Source organism: Sarcophilus harrisii, chromosome 4, assembly GCF_902635505.1.
Source record: "Sarcophilus harrisii chromosome 4, mSarHar1.11, whole genome shotgun sequence".
Classification (NCBI taxonomy): domain Eukaryota; kingdom Metazoa; phylum Chordata; class Mammalia; order Dasyuromorphia; family Dasyuridae; genus Sarcophilus; species Sarcophilus harrisii.
Genome location: NC_045429.1, coordinates 350,941,442 through 350,961,766, shown reverse-complemented (window position 1 = coordinate 350,961,766; position 20,325 = coordinate 350,941,442). Strand labels below are relative to the sequence as shown.

Sequence of the window (20,325 nt, the reverse complement as noted above, 5' to 3'; positions counted from 1 at the left end):
GTTACTACTGGGATTATATCCCAAAGAGATTATAAAGAAGGGAAAGGGACCTGTATGTGCACGAGTTTGTGGCAGCCCTTTTTGTAGTGGCTAGAAACTGGAAACTGAATGGATGTCCATCAGTTGGAGAATGGCTGAATAAATTGTGGTATATGAAAATTATGGAATATTACTGTTCTGTAAGAAATGACCAACAGGATGATTTCAGAAAGGCCTGGAGAGACTTACACGAACTGATGCTGAGTGAAATGAGCAGGACCAGGAGATCATTATATACTTCAACAACAATACTAGATGATGACTAGTCCTGATGGATCAGGCCATCCTCAGCAACAAGATCAACCAAATCATTTCTAATGGAGCAGTAATGAACTGAACTAACTATACCCAGAAAAAGAACTCTGGGAGATGACTAAAAACCATTACATTGAATTCCCAGTCCCTATATTTATGCACACCTGCATCTTTGATTTCCTTCACAAGCTAATTGTACAATAATTCAGAGTCTAATTCTTTTTGTACAGCAAAATAATGTTTTGGTCATGTATACTTATTGTGTATCTAAGTTATATTTTAATATATTTAACATCTACTGGTCATCCTGCCATCTGGGGGAGGGGGTGGGGGGGTAAGAGGTGAAAAATTGGAACAAGAGGTTTGGCAATTGTTAATGCTGTAAAGTTACCCATGTATATATCCTGTAAATTAAAGGCTATTAAATAAAAAAAAAAAAATAAATAAATAAATAAATCACCTGTATATCTAGATATTGAGTCAAGTTAATTAGTATTTTATTAAGGTACAGGTAGGGTTCAGTGTGGAGACCAAAAGACATTTTCTCGAATTCAAATCTGTTCTGATCCTTCCTAGCTGCATGACCCTGATCAAGTCACTTATAACCCTGTTTGCCTCAATTGTCTGCAAAAATGAGCTATAGAAGGAAATGGCCAGCCACTCCGTTATCTTTGCCATAGAAACTCCAAAAGGCATCCCAACGAGTCCGAGAAGGCAGGAAAACGACTCAAAAAGCCCGATGATATTCCAGACACAATGCTTAGCGGGGTCGGGTTGCAAAGAAAGGCAAAAAACTTCTGTCAAGAGTTTAAAACCTAATCAACCCTGTGTCTCCTTTTAGAATGGAAGCTCTTGCTGTATTTGCGTTCCCGTGCCTAGTTTGTAGTAGCCGCTTAAAGGTTATCGATTGGTCCTTGGAAGCACGCATGTTAACTGGCCCATAAGTTAAATGCTTGCGGACGGTGCATGGAAGGCAGTGAAAAAAGTGGTCCGTTACGGGGATCAGAAGCATTTAACCGTTTGAAAGTGGAGCTCGAGCCGTCTGGAAACAAGTTGGGAATTCTAATGAGCGAAGGTGAAGCGGGGCATTCTGGGCAATGAGGGACCGCGGGTGCAAGGGCGTACAGACGGGGCAGGGGGTGCTGAGGAAAGAGATTTATAATAAGGCTGCAAAGATAGGTTAGGACCAAGCAGCGAAAAGATTAAATCAAACGGTAGTTTTAAATTTTTACTTCAAAGGAGCCAAAAGAAGGAACTTCCTTCCGCCCCTTATTGGCCCGTCCCCTCCTTCTGACTCCTCCCAACCACCTGTATAATGATTCTCGCGAGATCTTGGGCCAGCTCTCGAAATTTAGCCCCACGGAAGAAACAAGAGTTAGGATGATTCATCCCTCATTGAGAGTAGTCCCCGGAACTGGCTGTGGGGTAACCCGGAAGAGATAACCCGCGCGGGAGGAAGAGAGCGCCGGCCGCGCTGAGCTGAAGGAAGGGTCAGGTAGGGAGGAAAGCCGGGCCCTCAGGACCGTTCATCCCCAGCCGGGACTTGCCCAGGCCGGGAATGGGGGCATGAGGAAGATGAGGGAGACGGGAGGGATGAGCCCAACTCCCCCGCAGGTGCAGGAGCGGAGGTCGCTCCAGCCCGGAGGGGCAGCGCTGGCAGACAGAGCTTCCCAACTTATCCTTTCCTGCCCAGCAGGCAGGGGAGCTGCCTGCAAGGCCCCCAGCTTCAGCTCCAGGGCCGGGCCCAGTCACCGGTCAGGGAGACTAGGATGGTCATCTGGGCTGGACTCCGCACTGCGGCTCCCCCCAAACCTTGGTCCTCAAGCCTTCATCTCGCACCCCCACCCCCACCCCCCCAGTCCCTTAGCAGGGGCTTTGGCTCCCCCCGAGTGTCTCTATCCTACCTCCGAACCTCTCTACTTGTTGGTGATCTCCCGTGGCTTCACGAAAGCCCACCTCTACCCAATAAGGAGGTTGGACCGAGCGAGGCCCATGATGCAATGGGCTTTACCCGTCCAATTGCCCCGTGGCTGCAGTCCGTGAAAATGAAGCTATTGCCTATGGCGGTGCTCCTCAAACTTTTGTTCTCAATGTCTTTATCCTATTAAAAAATGACTGAGGATCTGTCCGAAGAGTTTTTGTCTATGTGGTTTATAGTTATAGATATTGATCACATTAAACTAAAACTAATTATGAATTTGTAGACTCTCTGAAAGGATTTCAGAGATTCCCAGGATGCTCTGGACCAGACTTTGAGAACCACTGGTCTGTGCCTTCTGTCTTCACATCCACCATCGACTTCTTTTTGCTTCATTTTCAGTCCTTTCCTGTCTTCTGCGCTCTTCCATTTCCAATATGATAGCCCTACGGTTTTTTGCTGTATTCCTGCCAAACTTCCAGAACCAGGCCCTGCTTCCATTCCCTTACCACTCATTCTTCTGGGCACACTATATTTTCTAATTTCCTTGCCTTACTGAAACTATTCCTTCAGGGAACATCAACGACCTCTGGATTGTCAAATCCAGTGGCCTTTTCTTTGTCTCTATCCCTTAGGATTTCTTCACCATTTTATATGGCTTTCTCATTCTAGTAAATCATAAGAAACTATCTTGGCTTCTGTGACACAATTTCTTAGCTGCTTTTCTATCTTCTACTATGATAACCTCTAATGATCCTATTCTTTCACACTCTGAGTCTTTGTGGTCCAATCCAAGTTCATTGTTTATCGCCCCTTTGTATGTGATTTCCAAATCTACAGGTGATGTTTCAGTCTTTTCCCTGATTTCCAGTACTTACATCATCAGCTATAGGCTGGATCTCTCACCAGTATGTCAGATCTGAAATGTGTGCAAAATTCATTCTCCTTAAGTTGATTGGTTCTTTGTCATATATATGAGAAAATACAAATTCTTTATTCTGGCATTTAAATTCTTTGATAACCTGGTCCCATTGTAACTTCCTATTACTCTTTCACAAACTCAACATTTCAGTCAAATTGTACTATGGCAAAGCTTCTTAAACTGACCCCATATGAGGTTGTATTACTGAATTGGGGGGGGGGGGATTTGCAAAATTGATTTGTTATCAATAAATGTTTAATTTGTATACGTATTTCATATATCCATTTACCTGGGGTCACATAAAAATATCTCGGGCAAAAAAGGGTCATGAGTGGAAAAAGTTTAAAAAGCCTTGTACTATGGGACTGTTGCTTGCCCTCAAAGTACAAAGAGTACTTTGTCACCATTTCCCTTTTCCCTGTAGTCTCCTTTTCTCTCTTTTTGTTTTTTAACCTTTATCATGATTATATGATTATCAATTAAGCTCAATTTGTATCCCCAGCAATTAGCATGGCATCTTTCACATCAATCCCAGTTCTTAAGCAGATCATCTATTAACAAGCATGTGTTAAGTACTTATTATATGCCAAGAACAGATGAGGCCTTGGGAGATGCCTTCTAATCATCTGCCTTCATTATATACTAACAAGATTCATAAGAAGTAATCGGTTATTCTCTCCATCCCAGTAATACTGAATTAAAGGACAAACCTCCCTCCCCAAAGCCAGGTATCTATTTTCTCATTCCCCTACATCTCAAACTTATTGATCCCCTTAATGCCTTTTCCAGATCTGTTCATCTCTTTCCACTGTACCTTCTGGAACTCCTACTTTAAGATCAATAAATATCCTTCCATTTTAGACTTCTTTCTTTTTGTGAATTTGTTCCTTCTTCTCGTACTTAATAAGAGTTGGCTCCCCACAGATGACAGTGCATCCCTAATTAAACTTTACAGAACTAGTTGTATCTCCACTCAACTACTTATTATCTGGTCCTGGTCTAGAAATTGAAATTCCTTATTTTCCATTACCATTTGCTGACTTTCTATCCCTATCATTTGACAATTCTTCTTTAATGGTCCAATCTATCCAGCTTCATCACCTACTCCAGCTTCTTGTAGCTTTTTCTTTTACAATCCTCAAGTTTGCCCCTTTCATGAGTATAGTTCTTAATCCATAGACTTCCTCTCTATCCCAATTTTTGCCCCTTTACTAGGGTACTTATATATTGTAAGTTCTGTATCCCACCTGATGAACTAGCCACTCCAAACCTTGTTTCTCTTCAAGTCTTCTAGAGCCTCTCTCTTTCCACCTTTTCAGCTGAGGACCTCTTGGCCTTAGACTTTCTTTGCCTGGAAAGTTGAAGTCATTTGCAACAGCCTTTGTCTTCTATCTTTCTTTGTTACTCTCCTGCCTTTTAAGTATCTTCATCAGCAATATGGGAGCTTCACTGTCAAACTCACTCTTTTTAATCTTAAGTCTCTCCCTATCAACTGGCATCTTCCTTGCTGCCTACAAATCTGTCCATGTTTCTTCTGTCCTTAAAAGATTCTACCTGCTACCTATTATTCTCTCTCTTTCCCTTCTCAACTTTCTTGAAAAAATCTGTGATCGTTTCTCAGTCTTCACCTTTTTTACTGCCTCTACAGCAATTTATACATTCTCTGGATTTTTATGACTGTATGTCTTGGTTCTACTCTTGCTGTCACTTTTCTGTTTTCTTTGCTGGAACTTTATGTCATAACCATTAATTATAATTATCCTTCAGAGACTTTGTCTTGGACTACTTTTTTCTAGTCTCTTCTCTCTTTCGGTGATCCATCGCCCTGCATGGATTCTGTCATCAACTCTATGCCAGATGATTCCTAGATCTATAGCTATTTCTGTCCTCTCTACTGAATGTCAGGCCCTCATCATTAACTACCCATTAGACTTTTCCAACTGAAAGTTCATAGCCATCTCAATTTCAACAGAATTTGTTATCTTGTCTTCAAAATATCTCATATTTCAAACTTCTTTCTTAGCTAGAGCTACTGCCATTCTCCAATTCACCAAAATCAGAACTTTGCCATCATCCTCAGCTCCTTACTTTCACTCACTTCAAAGATGCCAGTCAAGTACTGAATTTTATCTTTTCTCTATAACATATCATGTATAATTCTTTTCTCTCCACTTGCCCTGATATCACCCTAGTTCAGGCCCTAATCACCTCTTGTCTTAGCTATTACAATAGAGACCAGTTAGTCTCTACCTGAAATCTCTTCTCATTCAAGTGTACCTTCCATATAGTTGCCAAAATTACTTTCCTTAAGTGCAGCCCTAATCATGTAATCTCTCCTCTTAAGCTCAGTTAATAAATTCCAGTAGCTCCCCATTGCTCCTAGGATCAAATGTAAACTTCTTTTTCATCATGTAAGCTTTTTTTTTTTTTTTTTTTTATAAACAATACTTCCTGTGTTTTGAATCTTCTAATATTTTACTCCCATTCATACACATTATAATCAGCAAAACAACCATGACAGAGCCATGTAACAAAAACCCAAAGAAATTCAGTGAGAGGGATATTCTTTTCATGGTTACATGTTCTCTCACCTCTTTCTATGTTTTTTGGGAGTTTTTTGTGTTTTTTTTCCCCTTATATTCATATGCCATAGAAGATCTGTGCAGTGTCCAGTGTGTTAAAGGATTTCCTTTATGTATTGTTACTTATTGGTTAACAGTACAGAATAGGGTCATAAGTTTAGAGCTAAAGACCACCTTAGAGATAATCTGATTCAACTCCCTCATTTTACATTTGAGACCCATTGAGATTAAGCAGCTTGCCCAAGGTCTGTCAGTTGGCTAGCATTTATTAAATGCCAAGAACTGTACTAAGTGGTGGGGGACACAAAGAAAGACAAAAAAACCCAGTTGTTGCTCTTGAGTAGTTCACAGTCAAATAAGGGAAGGAGAAACACACAACTCTGTAAGAATAGATTTATTTAGGATACATTAGGAGTAGTTGCAGAGAGAGGGTACTGAAGTTAAGGAGGATTGGGAAAGGCTTCTTGCAGAAGAAAGTTTTCTTCAACTGACATTGAAGAAAGAAGGTAAGAATAAGAAGAGAGTTCCAGGGAGGAAGGGTAGGCAGTAAAAATGCAGAGTCCAGAGACCTATGTGATTGGCTCACAGAGTAAGTAGAGATAGGGAGGAAAGGTAGGAAGAGAGCACAAAAAACGTCAAGGGGCAAAGCTGACAAGAAGAATCTAATGTTAGCTGTTTGTTTCTAGTTCTTTTTATGGTCTTGTTAGACTTCCACAGGAAATGATAATTGTGTTACTCTTAATCATTTTTTTTCTTGAACATTAACAGTTTATTTAAACAGCTTACTTTAGTTTTGCCTCAAATGTCATACCAAATCTCTTAATTTATTCTTTATTTTTTCTGAGGCAATTGGGGTTAAGTGACTTGCCCAGGGTCACACAGCTAGGAAGTGTTAAGTGTCTGAGACCAGATTTGAACTGAAGTCCTCCTCACTTCAGGGCTGGTGCTCTATCCACTGTGCCACCCAGCTGCCCCTTTAAATTATTCTTTATTCTGATTTGGTAATGATTTTGATCTTTGCTCCAATAAGTTATTGTGTGAATGTACATAAACAATTGATTATATTTCTGAAAAATATAAATTGATAACAAATTGTTGTTTTCCTGCCTCAAAATGTAAGCACTTTAATTTTTTATGATTTTACATGGTTTTTGGTAGGGTTGTCGCCATCTCTGTTCCCAGAGATAGTATTCATGAGTCTTCTTTATAGTTTATAAGTTCTAAACTCTTCTAAGAGAGAAAATGAGTCCAGGAATAAAAAAACCCCTAATTTTTCCAGCATATGTTTCTATTCTTCCTTTGCCCATCTATTCACTGAAGTCACTGAATATTAAAATGTTGGGGGCAGGGAGCGAAGAAGAGGAAGGTGCAATACTAATATTAACAAGTATACTACCAGGTAGGAATGACTGGGGAGAAAAGAACCATCCAAGAAAAGTATTATAGGAAAATTTAAGGATAATATAATGTAGTCAGAATGGAAAAGATTCCCTTCCAATTCTGAAATTCTGTGCGAGGACAACTGGGCTCTTCTTTCCTCCATCTTGTAGCTTGGAGGGCCTACTAGCAATAGGACTTGTAAAACAGCAAACTGTCTGGGAGGCTGTGTGACTTAACACCATTTTTTCTGACTACAAGCGAGGCCTATGAAACCAATTAGAATATATAGCTCTTCTGAAAATTGAAGTGTCTTTGCTTAAAATTGTATGGAGCAAGCAATGTGGTTCCTCAGAAACTGTCTTGTTAAAGTAAGAGAAGCCTTAGGCCTCAGTTTTGATTTTTTTTTTTAATGTGATCTTGAAGAAATGAAATTTTTTATGTAGTTACTGCATCTCTAGTCAGTTCATTATCATCCCACCCACCATATAAGGGAAAAGTAACCACAAGAGACAATCTAAACTAAAAGCTTTGCATAAGGGGATCTTGGGGAAAGGTCGGGTAGTATTTTTTTATTTAACTGAGCTCTCCTGTGAATGCAGCCTCCCCCTTCTGGACTTCCCAGAGGTAAGGACTGCCTGCTTCTCATGAGATTCTAATAAAACTTCTCAACCTTCATTTTGAGAGATCTCCGAGTAGTCATTTTGGGTTAGGGTTCCTTGTATCCCACACAAAATGAAACTCTATTTTATTTAGGCAAAAGATGTGCTTATGGTTATGGGAAACCCAACAGAAAAACAGTGATCTGGAGAAGTTACTCAAGCTCGTGGAAATAGTGGAATGGTTTGAACCAAGTTCAGAAGTAATCTTCCTGCCAATGCCATTGGACACAGGTGTTAAATCATGCTTTGTCCATGAGCATCTAGAATATGAAAACTGCTTAGATAAAATTATACATTTTTTTTGCAAATGTTAAAAAAAGATAGACAAGGACTTAAAAGGATCTGGGCAATTTGTTTTGTCCAAAGTATAAACAGACCACATAAGCCCTTTTTCATTTTATACATCTACACAATAGTATCTTCCTTCCTCTTATCACAGAGTGGTAGCGAAAATCAAATGAGATAATCTCTCTTGAGTCCTCCATTCCTAAATCACCAGCTACTTATCAGACAAATCTACCTGAGTAGGAAATTTGTCTTGTCCAAGGTGAAATTCATTATCTTCTACTCTAAACCCATCTCCATCCCCATACTTCTCATCACCATTCTTGTAGTTACTTAAATTCATAACTTTAGAGTTTTCCTCAACTCCTCTTTCCCTCAGATTTAGTATGTTGCTGTCGATTCTATTTCCATAGTATTCTCGAACTCATTGCTTTTTCTTCAGTTACACAGAGAAGTGTTCCCAATACATAATGACTTCTAATACATGTTAAGAGGATATTACAAACTGAAAAGTAATCTAAAGGAGAATTTCAAGTTTTAAGTCAAGTTAATAAGCATTTATTAAATGCCTACTATATGCCAAATACTGTGACAAATTCTGGGGATAAACACAAAAATCAGTTCCCTTGAGAAACTCAGCTGATGGGTGAAAAACATGCAAACTATGTAGAAACAAAATCCAGACTAGATAAATTGTAGATAATCTTAAAAGAAAGGCACTAAGATTAAGAACTGAGAAAGGTTTCCTGTAGAAGGTGGGACTTTAAGACTTGAAGAAAATCAGGAAGAAATGAAAAATGAGAGAATTCCAAACCTGGGGCACACTCAGCAATGAAAATGCACATAGTTGAGAGAGATAGTGTCATTTAGCAGGAACATCAAAGAAGCTAGTGTCATTGGATCACAGAATAGGAGAGGAATAATATGTTTTAAAAAAATACAAAGGTAGGGAGGGGCCAGATTATGAAGGACTTTGAAAGCCAGAGAGGACTTAATATTGGTGGTTTTGGAGTTGGAGTTGGGGGTGACATTGTCAGATCTGCACGTTAGGAAAATCATTTTGACAGCTAAGTGGAAAGTAGACAGGAGTTGGAGAAGAGGCTTGAAGTCAGGAGAAAATCTGTTGCAGTAGTGCAAATATGAGGTGAAGGGTGTCTGTTCCAGGATGGTAGCAAATGTCAGAGGAGAAAGGGGGCGGCCTATATGAGTTGTTACAAAATTAGAGACAATAAGATTCTTCAGATGATTGAATGGAGGGGATAGTGGTGGTAACATTAATCTAGAGTCAAGGATGACATCTGGGTTCTTGATGATTAGGAGTGGCTATACACTCAATAATAAAGAAGCGAAAAGTATAAAATAGCTGAGTGTAAAAACAGGCACAGAAACTATATGAATACAAACATGAGACCATCCTTATATAAACTCAAACCTACATAATTGAAGTAATATTTATTTTTGATGGGTAGGTAAAGCCAATACAATTTTAAAGATGGCGATTTGGCCTAATCTATTTATTCAATGTCATCCCAATTAAATTACTAAAAGATTATTTCATTGAATTATGGAAGAACACAAAGGTCAGTCTTTCTTGAAATAGAAATTTATTATTTTGTATTGGATCCTCTCTTATGGTCTGCTGTGTACATGTCATTGTTTTGGGGGTTTTTCCCCTTTGAGTTTAAAATAAAAAAAATTACCCCAAAAAATAGTAGTGAGGAAGAGAGGAGGGTTTGAGGAAAGATAGGGAATTCAGTTTCAGACGTGTAGGTCTGAAGTTTAAGTTTGCTCACAGATGAATATATTGATTTTTTTATATTGTAGCCATATATACTTTAGAGGGTGACTGGTTGGAAGAGGATGACTGTGGTACAACCATCCCTGTAGGAGGAAGCTGCTTGTGAATGAAGAGATGATGATGATAGCTGGTATTTATATAGCATAAGTTATTATAAATATGTAGCATAGTTATGATTTGCAAAAAACTTTATAAATATTTCATTTAATTTTCACAACAACTCTAGGATTATTATCCCCATTTTATTAATGGAGAAATTGAGGTAGAAGACCATATTTGAATTTGTATATTCCCGACTCCAGGTTCAATACTCAATCCATTGTACTGCTAGGTGCTAGGTTGAAACAGATTTGAAGAGGAAAGAAAGAAAATGATGGGGAGAGGTGGAGTATCAAGATTAAACTCTTTAGAAAAAGTTTCATCTGGAAAAAAGTGGTTGGATTAGTCGACATACATGGTACCTTCCGACTCTCAAATTATGATCCTGATATATATTAAAGTGAAATCAAAGTTGAAGAATTCTTAAAGTCTCTGGTGAATTGAAGATCACAAGAATTATAAAGTTTGAATATCAAGTATTGAGAGAACTGTTTAGATGCATGAAAATAGTGCTAATCGTTCTGAAGTAGAGGTGATAGTAATAAAGATGATGAATGACCAAGAGTTGAGGCTCAAAAATAATGGGAGGAAGTTGGAGGACAGTTAGGTTACTTTTAAATTATCCTGGACCCCTTACTGTAATAAGGCATGCTTGACAGTGTGGAAAGAATATTGGTTTTGGAGTCAGACATAGATCAAATCCTGGTTCTATCTCTTAATAGGTAATTAGCAATGTCCATAGGAAAATGATCATACCTCCCTCTCATATGTTTGCTCTTCTATGAAACAAAGAGGCTAAATTAGATGATATTTGAAATCCTCTGGAATGTAGTAGTAGTTTACCCATCTTCTGAGTCAAAGCATTGCCTTTAAGGGCATTGGAAGATTTTTCTATTTTTGGTTTGGGAGACTTATTTTTTTTTCACCCTTCTATCTAAAGCAAAGACTGGGTATATAAAGTCAGGATGTGGTAATAAGCTAAAATGCAGTAGTGACACTGTGTGTCACAGTATCCTAGCACATTGTTGAAACTACCTTTACCTACCTACAGAGAGCATTTAGATCCTGGAAGCATTTTGTTGAAACCTACAGTCCTTTTTTTTGTCTTATATCGACAATAAAATTGGGAAGACAATTTAAAAACTGACTTTCTTTTGGGTCCAGGAACCCAAAATTGTCTAAATTACCTAAATAGCTCTACCTTGTCAGGCCTTTAGGGCCTGAGGGAAAATTTTGAGCTGATGCATTCAAAAGTTACTTTTTTTTTTTTTTTTTTTTGCATGTTTTCAGATATAGACTCAGAAGTATGTTAGAAATTATGTCAATGGGTTTACTTGTTGCTGAAATAGTTCATTGTTATTTCTTTCCCTTTAGATATTTTCCAAGTCTCAGCATGGACTACTTGGCTCACCCTGGCACACTCGGCCTGGCTGCTGGAGTTGCCTGTGGTATATGTTTGGGCTGGGGCCTCGGAATCCGATTTGGAGTGTCCCCCAGCACCACATCAATGAGTAGTTCAAATCCAGTGAACAAGAAAAGCCCAGAGGCCCACACTGAAGCCAGCATCTTGGGAGAAAGTGGGGAGTTCAAGATGATTCTTGTTGTCCGCAATGATCTGAAGATGGGGAAGGGGAAAGTGGCAGCTCAGTGTTCTCATGCTGCCGTTTCTGCTTATAAACAAGTACAAAGAAGAAATCCAGAGCTTCTGAAACAGTGGGAGTACTGTGGTCAGCCTAAAGTGGTGGTCAAAGTGCCTGATGAAGAATCTCTGGCTGAATTGCTTACTCATGCCAAAGTGCTAGGACTAACTGTGAGCTTAATCCAAGATGCTGGGCGTACTCAGATAGAACCAGGCTCTCGGACTGTCCTAGGAATTGGGCCAGGACCAGCAGATTTAATTGACAAAGTTACTGGCCATTTAAAACTTTATTGAGTTGCATTTTGTATGGTGGTGGGTCTAAGGGTTCTTAGACTCAACTTCCATTGTGTTCTGACAGTGAAAGACAACCTGCCCTTTTAACTGTTTTTTAATTTGAGTTCCTGGAATGATAATAAAGTTTGTTCTGGTTTTCAGATTGCCTGCTTTTAATTTTTCCAATAAGCATATCCCATTTGAAATAATAGGCTAATACTTGACTTTAAAACATAGAATTGACCTACTGCTAAGCATCTAGACCACAAAAAAAAAAAAAAAAGTCATTTGCAATGCAAATGTTTTTGATCCGTTGATGCTACAGTAGTAAAACATTTCCCAGTGTCTCATCTGTGTACCTTACTGGAGACATTTAGGATTTTAATGCTTCCTCTTCCAAGATCTGTTTTAGTATTTGGTGTGGCAGATACCTAGGGTAGTTCTTGTTCTAAGAGTGTCTTAAGGTGAAAAGTTATTTGCCTTTGGTCTATTCCATAAATAGCTAGAGGTAGAGAATGCTGGGGAGGGAGAGGGAAGTTGTTACAGTGAGAATGATGTCACATTAGCAACTGTCTCTAAACTGACTGTTTATGCCAGACTTCAAAGTGATGCAACATCATGTAACCAAAGACCAGGTCAACTCAATCCCCAATTCTTTGTTACCTTTATTCTTTTTTCTTGGGCTTTTGTCATCTCACAGCCTCAGAAGCAAAAGAGGCTAAACTTGAATTATATAGTACTCTGGGGCTCAGCTCAGATCATATCTTGTAATTTGATACCCATTTAACTCCAATCTGTTTCTTAGCCAGTGGGCTCTCCAGTTTCCCCAGGATGACCTAAAATTTTCCAAATAGTGACAGTGACAAAAATGTGTCTAACCTATCAAAATCCCTGAGCTTTCAGAAAATTTCATCTACTATGTGGTATAAATTGAAAATACATAAATTTGCCCATATTTCTTGAAAGCAATTCTGTTTAGGAATTTATTTTTTTTTTCAATAGTATTTCCTCCCAAACTCACATATTAAAAGCCTATCCCTTTTGTAACTTTTATCTTTTATAATTGTTATAGTAATTCAAATGTTACAGAGAGGACTTCTAAAGTTCAGTTCCAGTGTTAGATATTTGCTAAGCTTAACTTAAAAGTTGATGGATTCAGTAAAGCAATCCTGTCTTATCCCCTTTTATAAAGAACATGAATTCTTCAAGATAGAAGGTGGTGAAACAACTTGCCCATGTGTGCTACAAAGTCAGCTTATCTCACTTCAAATTCAGGCAATGCATGGGCTGTCTTTTAGCTATGGACAGCTATAATACAATTCAGATTCTTGAATCTTGCTGAAAACAAGGTAGTGAGAATTGTATCATGCATGTTTTTCATTTCACAAACTATCCATTTTTACTGAATTTGTCCAGATATAATGCTGGAGAAATTGTAGACTGTGCATCTTAGGGGGAGAGCTGTGGGGACTAAATGTGGATTTATCTTTTTAATTTGCTTGCTTTTTGTTTCGCTTCCCCTTCCTCCCCCTTTTTGATCTGATTTTTCTTGTGCAGCATGGCAGATGTGGAGGTATGTGTAGGGGAATTGTCCATGTTTGGCACATGTTATATTGCTTGCTGTCTGGGAGGAGGTGATGAGGGAAGGGAGAGAGATTTGGAACACAGGATTTTACAGGGGTGGAGGTTGAAAACTATCTTTGCATATATTCTGAAGACAAAAAGCTATTAAAAACAATTACTTTACAACATGTTATGTAATGAGCTATTAAGGACTGTAGTGTAGCTGCAACTGGCAATCATTTTATAAATATGAATAAAGTATTCTAAAATATAAACAAAAAAGATATGACAAAATACCCAGCTATGAATCAGAAAAGCCATGAATCTCTTGTACCAGTATTTTGTTTAGATCAAATTATATGACTGACTAAACAGAAGAGCTTCATTTTAAACTAAGCTATAACATAAAAACAAAAACATCTGGATAAAACCTAGGATATGCTTCCATAATTCCTGTGTAGTTACATCTAACGTAGGGGACGAGAAGCAGCATAGCCAAAGAAGTCTTGATCTGGAGTCAGGAATACCAGAGTTCTGTCACTGGACATAAATTCTAAGGCCCTAGACAAGTCATTAAGTCACAAAAGAGTACAGGGGATCTGCCTCAGTGATGGGAAATTTCACCCCAAACAGAAGGTACATGGACATAATGGAATACTTTCATTTTCTTATTGTCAAATTTGACCTTCCTCCCATGCCACCAGTTTCTTTACTTTAGGAGGGACCCAAATTAAATGCACTGAATATTAACATTTGCACTCTACAAAAAGATTTCCCTTAAATAGAAACTTATTTTTAAAGCCATATATACTTGCAAACTACAATTGCCACAACATGCCTGGGAAACGTTATAATGGGGAAAATGAAAAATTACTTTCTTAAGGAGTCTACCAGGTAGAAAGACTAGGGTATAGTAGAGAAATAACAAGATTAATGGTCTTTATATCTTTTATATTACATCTCTGACGAGCACAATCTTGATGTTATGAAGAGAAAGCAGGGTCTTAACTACAATAAAGAGAATTAAAAACTAAACCTAAAAAACTACTAACTGAAGCTATTAAGGTAAATATGGGGGTGAGGGGGTGGGGGAGAGAAAAGACCTGCTGTTAACAGCAATTTTTCCTTTATAGACATTTCATAAAGTGACTTTTCTAGTCAGTCTTACAGATATATAGGGTAAATCTATCCCCAGGTACAGAGTAACAGAAAATATCTCATGCTAATACTCTTAAAGCAGAGACTAGATCATATTACTTTTATTCAAAGGATCTGTCTTTTACTTATGTATAGGGTCTTCACAGATGGCTACAGAAATTGGCAATTAAACAATGAAACCTGCTGGTTTATCTTATTTGTGTGCCAGGGATGTTTAGAAAATAATTTAATGCATTAATAACTGCCATAAAAGGTAGCACTTTTTTTTTTAAGTAATTTATCCCTATTTGGGGTGACCTGGTAGACTAGACATAGGTGACACGAAGCACTAACTGCATGTTCAAACAGGATAAAAAGTATTCGAGAGTCAAACATTTAAGTTTTTATTTAAAGCTAATATTAAGGCAATTTTTAACATACCTAAACATGATCTGTTAACTTAACTGAAATACTTGGATACAAATCTAAAGTATCACTCAGTTAACGTAGTGGATAAATTGCTGAAATGTAGTCAAATTTACATTGCTCAGTTCTGTACGGTACCTTAACTACAGGAATACACACTGTAGAATGCATAGTTCTACATTATTTGAGACGGTCTCAATCTTTACTCATCCCTCTCTATTATGATATCCTGCTACTATTTAAGTTTTAGCCCAATGTGAAACCCTGCCACATCTGCTGATCTGGCTTATGTTAAAGTTAGGAAAATACATAATTAAAACTGCCATTATACAGGATATGTCCACAGTCCAGTAATTTATTTTAAATTTGAGTAATTTCAAATTGCACAACCAAAACTGAACAGCAATATTTTGTTTGAATTCTCTCTTCTGTACACTCAGTGATCTAAAACACCACAATATCCAACATACACAAACCTTGGGGAAGGGTTAGTAAATACACATGGATTGGAATCATGGTGCTCTTTGTTCCTGAATGGAATGGTCCCACAAAAAAAGCACAGGATACAGCACAACATAAGGGCATATGGAGTGAGCAAAACACGCTAGCATTTCTATATGTGTAACTTTAAACCTGCATAGGTTAGAGGGCCTTTTATGCTCATTTTAAAATATCAGGCAAAGTTGTCTGTATGCACTTTAAAGTAATTTGAAGAGCTTTGCAATCCAACCAGTGTAGGAGATGCTGATTAGTGTTGTCTTTGTTGTCATTGGCAGTCCTGCATGGTCAAATACCGATTTTTGCTTTAGCTTTTCTTTGAATATACAATAAGACTTAAATGCATTTAGACAGTACATATTTTAAGCTGGTCGCGTACACTGAATTTAAGAGATTTGATATTAGAGTTTGTTTTTTTTTTATAAACACTACAGAGTGCAAATCAAGTTCTTCACAACAGACTGTTTGAATGTTAAGCAGTTCTGTAAAGGAGGAGGGGGAGGAAAAAAGCCCACATGAACAAACATTTAAACTATTCCCCTTTGAAAATAAATTCTAAGATGATGTGGAATGTGAAATAAAGGTTCAAACATAGGTGATCCAAGTTTGCGCTAGGAAAAAAAAAGTCCTTCATGAAACAAAGGTTACAAGAACACGAAGCAAAAACTCTTGCTTTTTTCCCTGTTATTAACTGAGAGGTGGGTAGGGACGGTGGAGTTTCAGTAAGAAGATAGACAGCTACAGGATCTGTTTTCTGCCTCACATGCTGTATCCAAAGCCAGGTTGTGGCTGCCCATAGGGGGGTGCAGTGTAGCCATAGCCAAAAGGTGCTTGTGGAGGAACTGCCACGCTGGGCCCTGCTGTCAACATCAACTGTGGCTGACCTATAAACAAGAGAAAAGTAACTGTCATTGCCAAATTAAAATGGGATTCTGAAACTACCAAATGAAACTCAGTGTTAGAATAGGCTAAGACTGTGTGTTTTTTGTTTTGTTTTTTTTTTTAATATGCAAGCAAATTTATTAAAGGAGCCACTTGGCAATTCACAAATGATAAAGTAAACTTATCAAAACCACAACAGTGATATACTATGACTTATTATTTACTCAACTATCTTTTACTGGCTGCTATATGAAAAGTACCAGTGTTGTTTAAAAAAAAAAAAAAAGATTAAAGATAGACCATTCCTTCAATGACTTTAAAATGTAGGAGACACAAGATGTATGCAAACGATGTAGAGGCAAAGTTAATAAAATAAAAACTCTATAACACACAAGTGTTCTAGTATGGAGAGTAGAAAGAGTGTGAATTTGAGAATCCTACTAATTTTTCGAAGTTCAGCTCAAAGGGGAAAAAAATGAGGCTTTTCAATATGAGAAAAGCAAGAGCCTGAAGAAGGGGGAAAAAATACATACAACTGGAAAAGCACTTATGTCCAGGAGGATGGAATCATCCAGCAGAGTAAAAACAACAGGGTAATAAAAATGGCTAAGAGTTATATGTATAGCAATGTGCACCTAAGTGCTCAAATGCTATTATATGCCAACTACAAAATGCTTTTTAGCTTTATTTTGTTCAAGCCAATAAAATCTGACTAATAAACACCCAATTCTTTACCAAGATTATTTGAGATATGCAGTGTTCAGTTGAGTAATGCCTTTTGAACCCTTCTAGCAAAGATATATTTCTAGGAAAGGGAAATCTGACAAGAGATAGAAAAAAATTTTCCAAATATCATTAACCTTGAAATATATGAGATTGAATTAACTTAAATACTATAGTAACAGTTTCTTCAATGAGCCTGTTAGTAGATAGCTGTAGGAAACTTGACTTATTAAAAAACTTCCTAAAGACACTTGTTTTATAGGGAATCATCCTCTCAGAGCTAAAATTTACAGGAATTATTATTACACTTTAAATGAGTGTATGCATGCCAATGCAACAATGATAAAATCATACCAACCATATCAATCTGAAGTGTTTTGTCTAAATTCCTAAATTATCTAAATTGTTTCAGAAATTTTTTTGCAACTAGTTCAATACAAATAATAGAAAATGAAACGACATACACTACAAACTTCAAAAAGCTTTTAAGTTTAAATTTTCAGATCAAATATTCTATTTACCTTACCAATTTAACCAAGATTTAACTTTTATTTAAGAAGTAATCTGAGAATTCATAATAAATTTCAAAAATTCAAAAAGAGTGTGCGTGAGTATACAGATAAGTACATGGAGTACTCACATTAATCTAGGACACAGTGTCCATTATCTTGACCAGCTGGAAGTACATTAGTCATTCTTGGGAATCTAATCCCAAGAATGACTGGCACAACTTTGACCTATTTTGTTTCCAAGCTAGGTTGGTTAAACCTACTTAGTTTGATGTCCCCCTGCTTCCAGAGACTCCCCATAATGATAGGAGATTTATTGTGAATAAATAATTGGCTTAAGCTTAATGCAGCTTAGATGTTTTTCTGAGATCAAGTGACTCAGTAGCAGTAGACCCCATCCCTACCCCCCACTCTGTACCAAGGATTAAAGGTATGTATCATGATGAACAGTTCTGATGGACCAGGTCATCCTCAGCAACGAGATCAACCAAATCATTTCCAATGGAGCAGTAATGAACTGAACCAGCTATGCCCAGAAAAAGAACTCTGGAAGATGACTAAAAACCATTACATTGAATTCCCAATCCCTATATTTGCACACCTGCATTTTTGATTTCCTTCACAAGCTAATTGTACAATATTTCAGAGTCTGATTCTTTTTGTACAGCAAAATAACGTTTTGGTCATGTATACTTATTGTGTATCTAATTTATATTTTAATATATTTAACATCTACTGGTCATCCTGCCATCTAGGGGAGGGGGTGGGGGGGTAAGAGGTAAAAAATTTGAACAAGAGGTTTGGCAATTGTTAATGCTGTAAAGTTACCCATGCATATATCCTGTAAATAAAAGGCTATTAAATTTAAAAAAAAAAAAAAAAAAAAAAAAAGATATGTATCATCATGCCTGGCAGTAGTGCTATGTTTTTTTAAAAAAATTTTTCCATAGGCAAAATTATTCGCTTTTTAAATATTCCTTGAGCTACTGAGGTTAATTTCAATTTATTATTTGTTTTACAGAACTTAATTTATTAACTTATGGAGAACCCTACATATTTTTTCATTCATTAACTACACTAGTCAATCAAGTAGTCAAATACGTACTATTTGACAAACGGAATCAAAAGTTTACTGAAGTTGAGAGATGATAGCCCATCTTTAAGTCTAATATTAATTTGAAAATTAAATGTCATAAAGAAAGAATGCAAGTTCTATGCCTACATACATAGAAATTTAGATGGAAGGCAAATTCTTTAACCCCACCACTGTTAAAAAAAAAAATTTGGTTCATTTGAACATGCCATCAGTGCAGGAATAGTAATTTAAAAAAAAAATTTTTTTAAACACTAAAAGATCAAGCAGCATACTAATAACATGAATTTGTTAGGAGTAGTTTCAATATGAAAACAAGTAGTGCCTGGAGAATTTTTCATGGCTTTTAGAGAGATGATAAATAACTGATGCTTAACTTTGGTTTGTCTTTTCATAAAAGATAGATGAAGGTAAGTTCCTTATTTATCCACTTCTATTCCTACTATCAATTTATAGTATAGCTTTTTAGAGAAGTTTAAATCCATCCACTATTTATATCAACTAATCAATTCACTTTTACTATTTATATCAGCAGCAAACTGGCATTACCATAAACGATAGGTTGCGTTTCTGTAGCCTGTTCCTCTTCTTTTCTCAGAGATTCGGAGGCATCTAGTTTATCCACCTGGAGGAAAAGTGGTAATGTTAATCAACACCCAAAAAGGTTTCATACACCTATTTTTTTTCTGGCAGAAAGTGGAAAAGCCTTAGTGTGTTAAATACTGTCAAAACCGGACTTGAAAGAACATTCTCAGGCCCCCTCAGATTCAAATGGCTATGGTCATACATCAGTCAAGGTCGTTTTTCAGCATTGTTGTTATAAACCCTCAAGAAGAAGGGATTTATAACTGTCAAAAGCTTACGCCAGGCTAAAACTGGACATGCTAGGATGCAGCCTGAGGGAAGGAGGAAGAGGAGAGGGAACCATTTTAACTGAAGTTTGCCTCCTAGTTAACTGGACCAAAAGAAACTGATGAATTCTTGGAAAAGAGGAGAGCATTTCTTACCAAAAATAAAGTAGCTTTCTAAAAATGTAAAAACCAGCAGGCTAACTTGGCAAAGATCAACAATGGTACTGTAAACTATGCTTTGTCAAATATTGCTCCTGATGACACAGGTTAAATCTTTCAAGATCTAAGTGACTCCAGATTTCATTTTCTTTTAAAAAAAAAAGGTTATATATTAATATTATATGATTTCTACCTGGCTTTATTTTAACCAAATTCTTCTTGTACATATAATTATACTTTTAAGGCCAGAAAAAGATTATGAGAGGCAATATAATGGAAAACTGACCTGGCTCAGAAGGCCCTGAGTTCAAGTCTCATTTCTGACCCAGTAAAGTATGACACTAAGGCAGATTAATGCCTAAAACTACTCAGAACAGCAATTGCAGAAAAGGTGTTTATCTGAATTGATAAAGGAAGTTCCTCATATAGGAATTTTTCTTACCAATAAAGCACAGATGACTGCCCATTCTGCAAAGACTAATATATTAGCTACATTGATACTCTAACACAACATGTGAGAGAAAGCAACAGGAATAGGGCAGGGAAAGAGTCCACTCAAAAGAAATGCAGAAATGGGGGATCAGGTGTGTGTGTGTGTGTGTGTGTGTGCACGCGCACATGTTTAAGTGTATATG

The 20,325-nt window shown here is 37.2% G+C and overlaps 2 protein-coding genes across 4 annotated transcripts in view; one reads left to right on the top strand and one right to left on the bottom strand.

The window, feature by feature from the left end:
* Window positions 1–1,440: 1,440 nt before the first annotated feature.
* On the top strand, window positions 1,441–12,010 carry PTRH2 (peptidyl-tRNA hydrolase 2). Of its 2 annotated transcripts, XM_031966510.1 has the most exons (3): window positions 1,441–1,789; window positions 9,865–9,968; window positions 11,312–12,010. In XM_031966510.1, exon 3 carries the CDS (start codon window positions 11,331–11,333, stop codon window positions 11,868–11,870), a length of 540 nt encoding a protein of 179 aa, XP_031822370.1. In that variant the 5' UTR covers window positions 1,441–1,789; window positions 9,865–9,968; window positions 11,312–11,330; the 3' UTR covers window positions 11,871–12,010. The 2 variants fall into 2 exon arrangements, with proteins under 2 accessions (XP_031822370.1, XP_003767966.1); XM_003767918.4 differs by lacking the exon at window positions 9,865–9,968.
* Window positions 12,011–15,312: 3,302 nt separating this feature from the next.
* CLTC (clathrin heavy chain) overlaps window positions 15,313–20,325 on the bottom strand; it is a 78,058-nt gene continuing 73,045 nt past the window's right edge. For both annotated transcript variants that reach the window (XM_031966508.1, XM_031966509.1), the window contains 2 exons: window positions 19,230–19,305; window positions 15,313–16,357 (listed from right to left, as the gene is read on the bottom strand). In XM_031966508.1, the coding sequence (XP_031822368.1) occupies window positions 16,233–16,357; window positions 19,230–19,305 (201 nt within the window). In that variant the 3' untranslated portion in view covers window positions 15,313–16,232. The remainder of the gene's footprint in view (window positions 16,358–19,229; window positions 19,306–20,325) is intronic.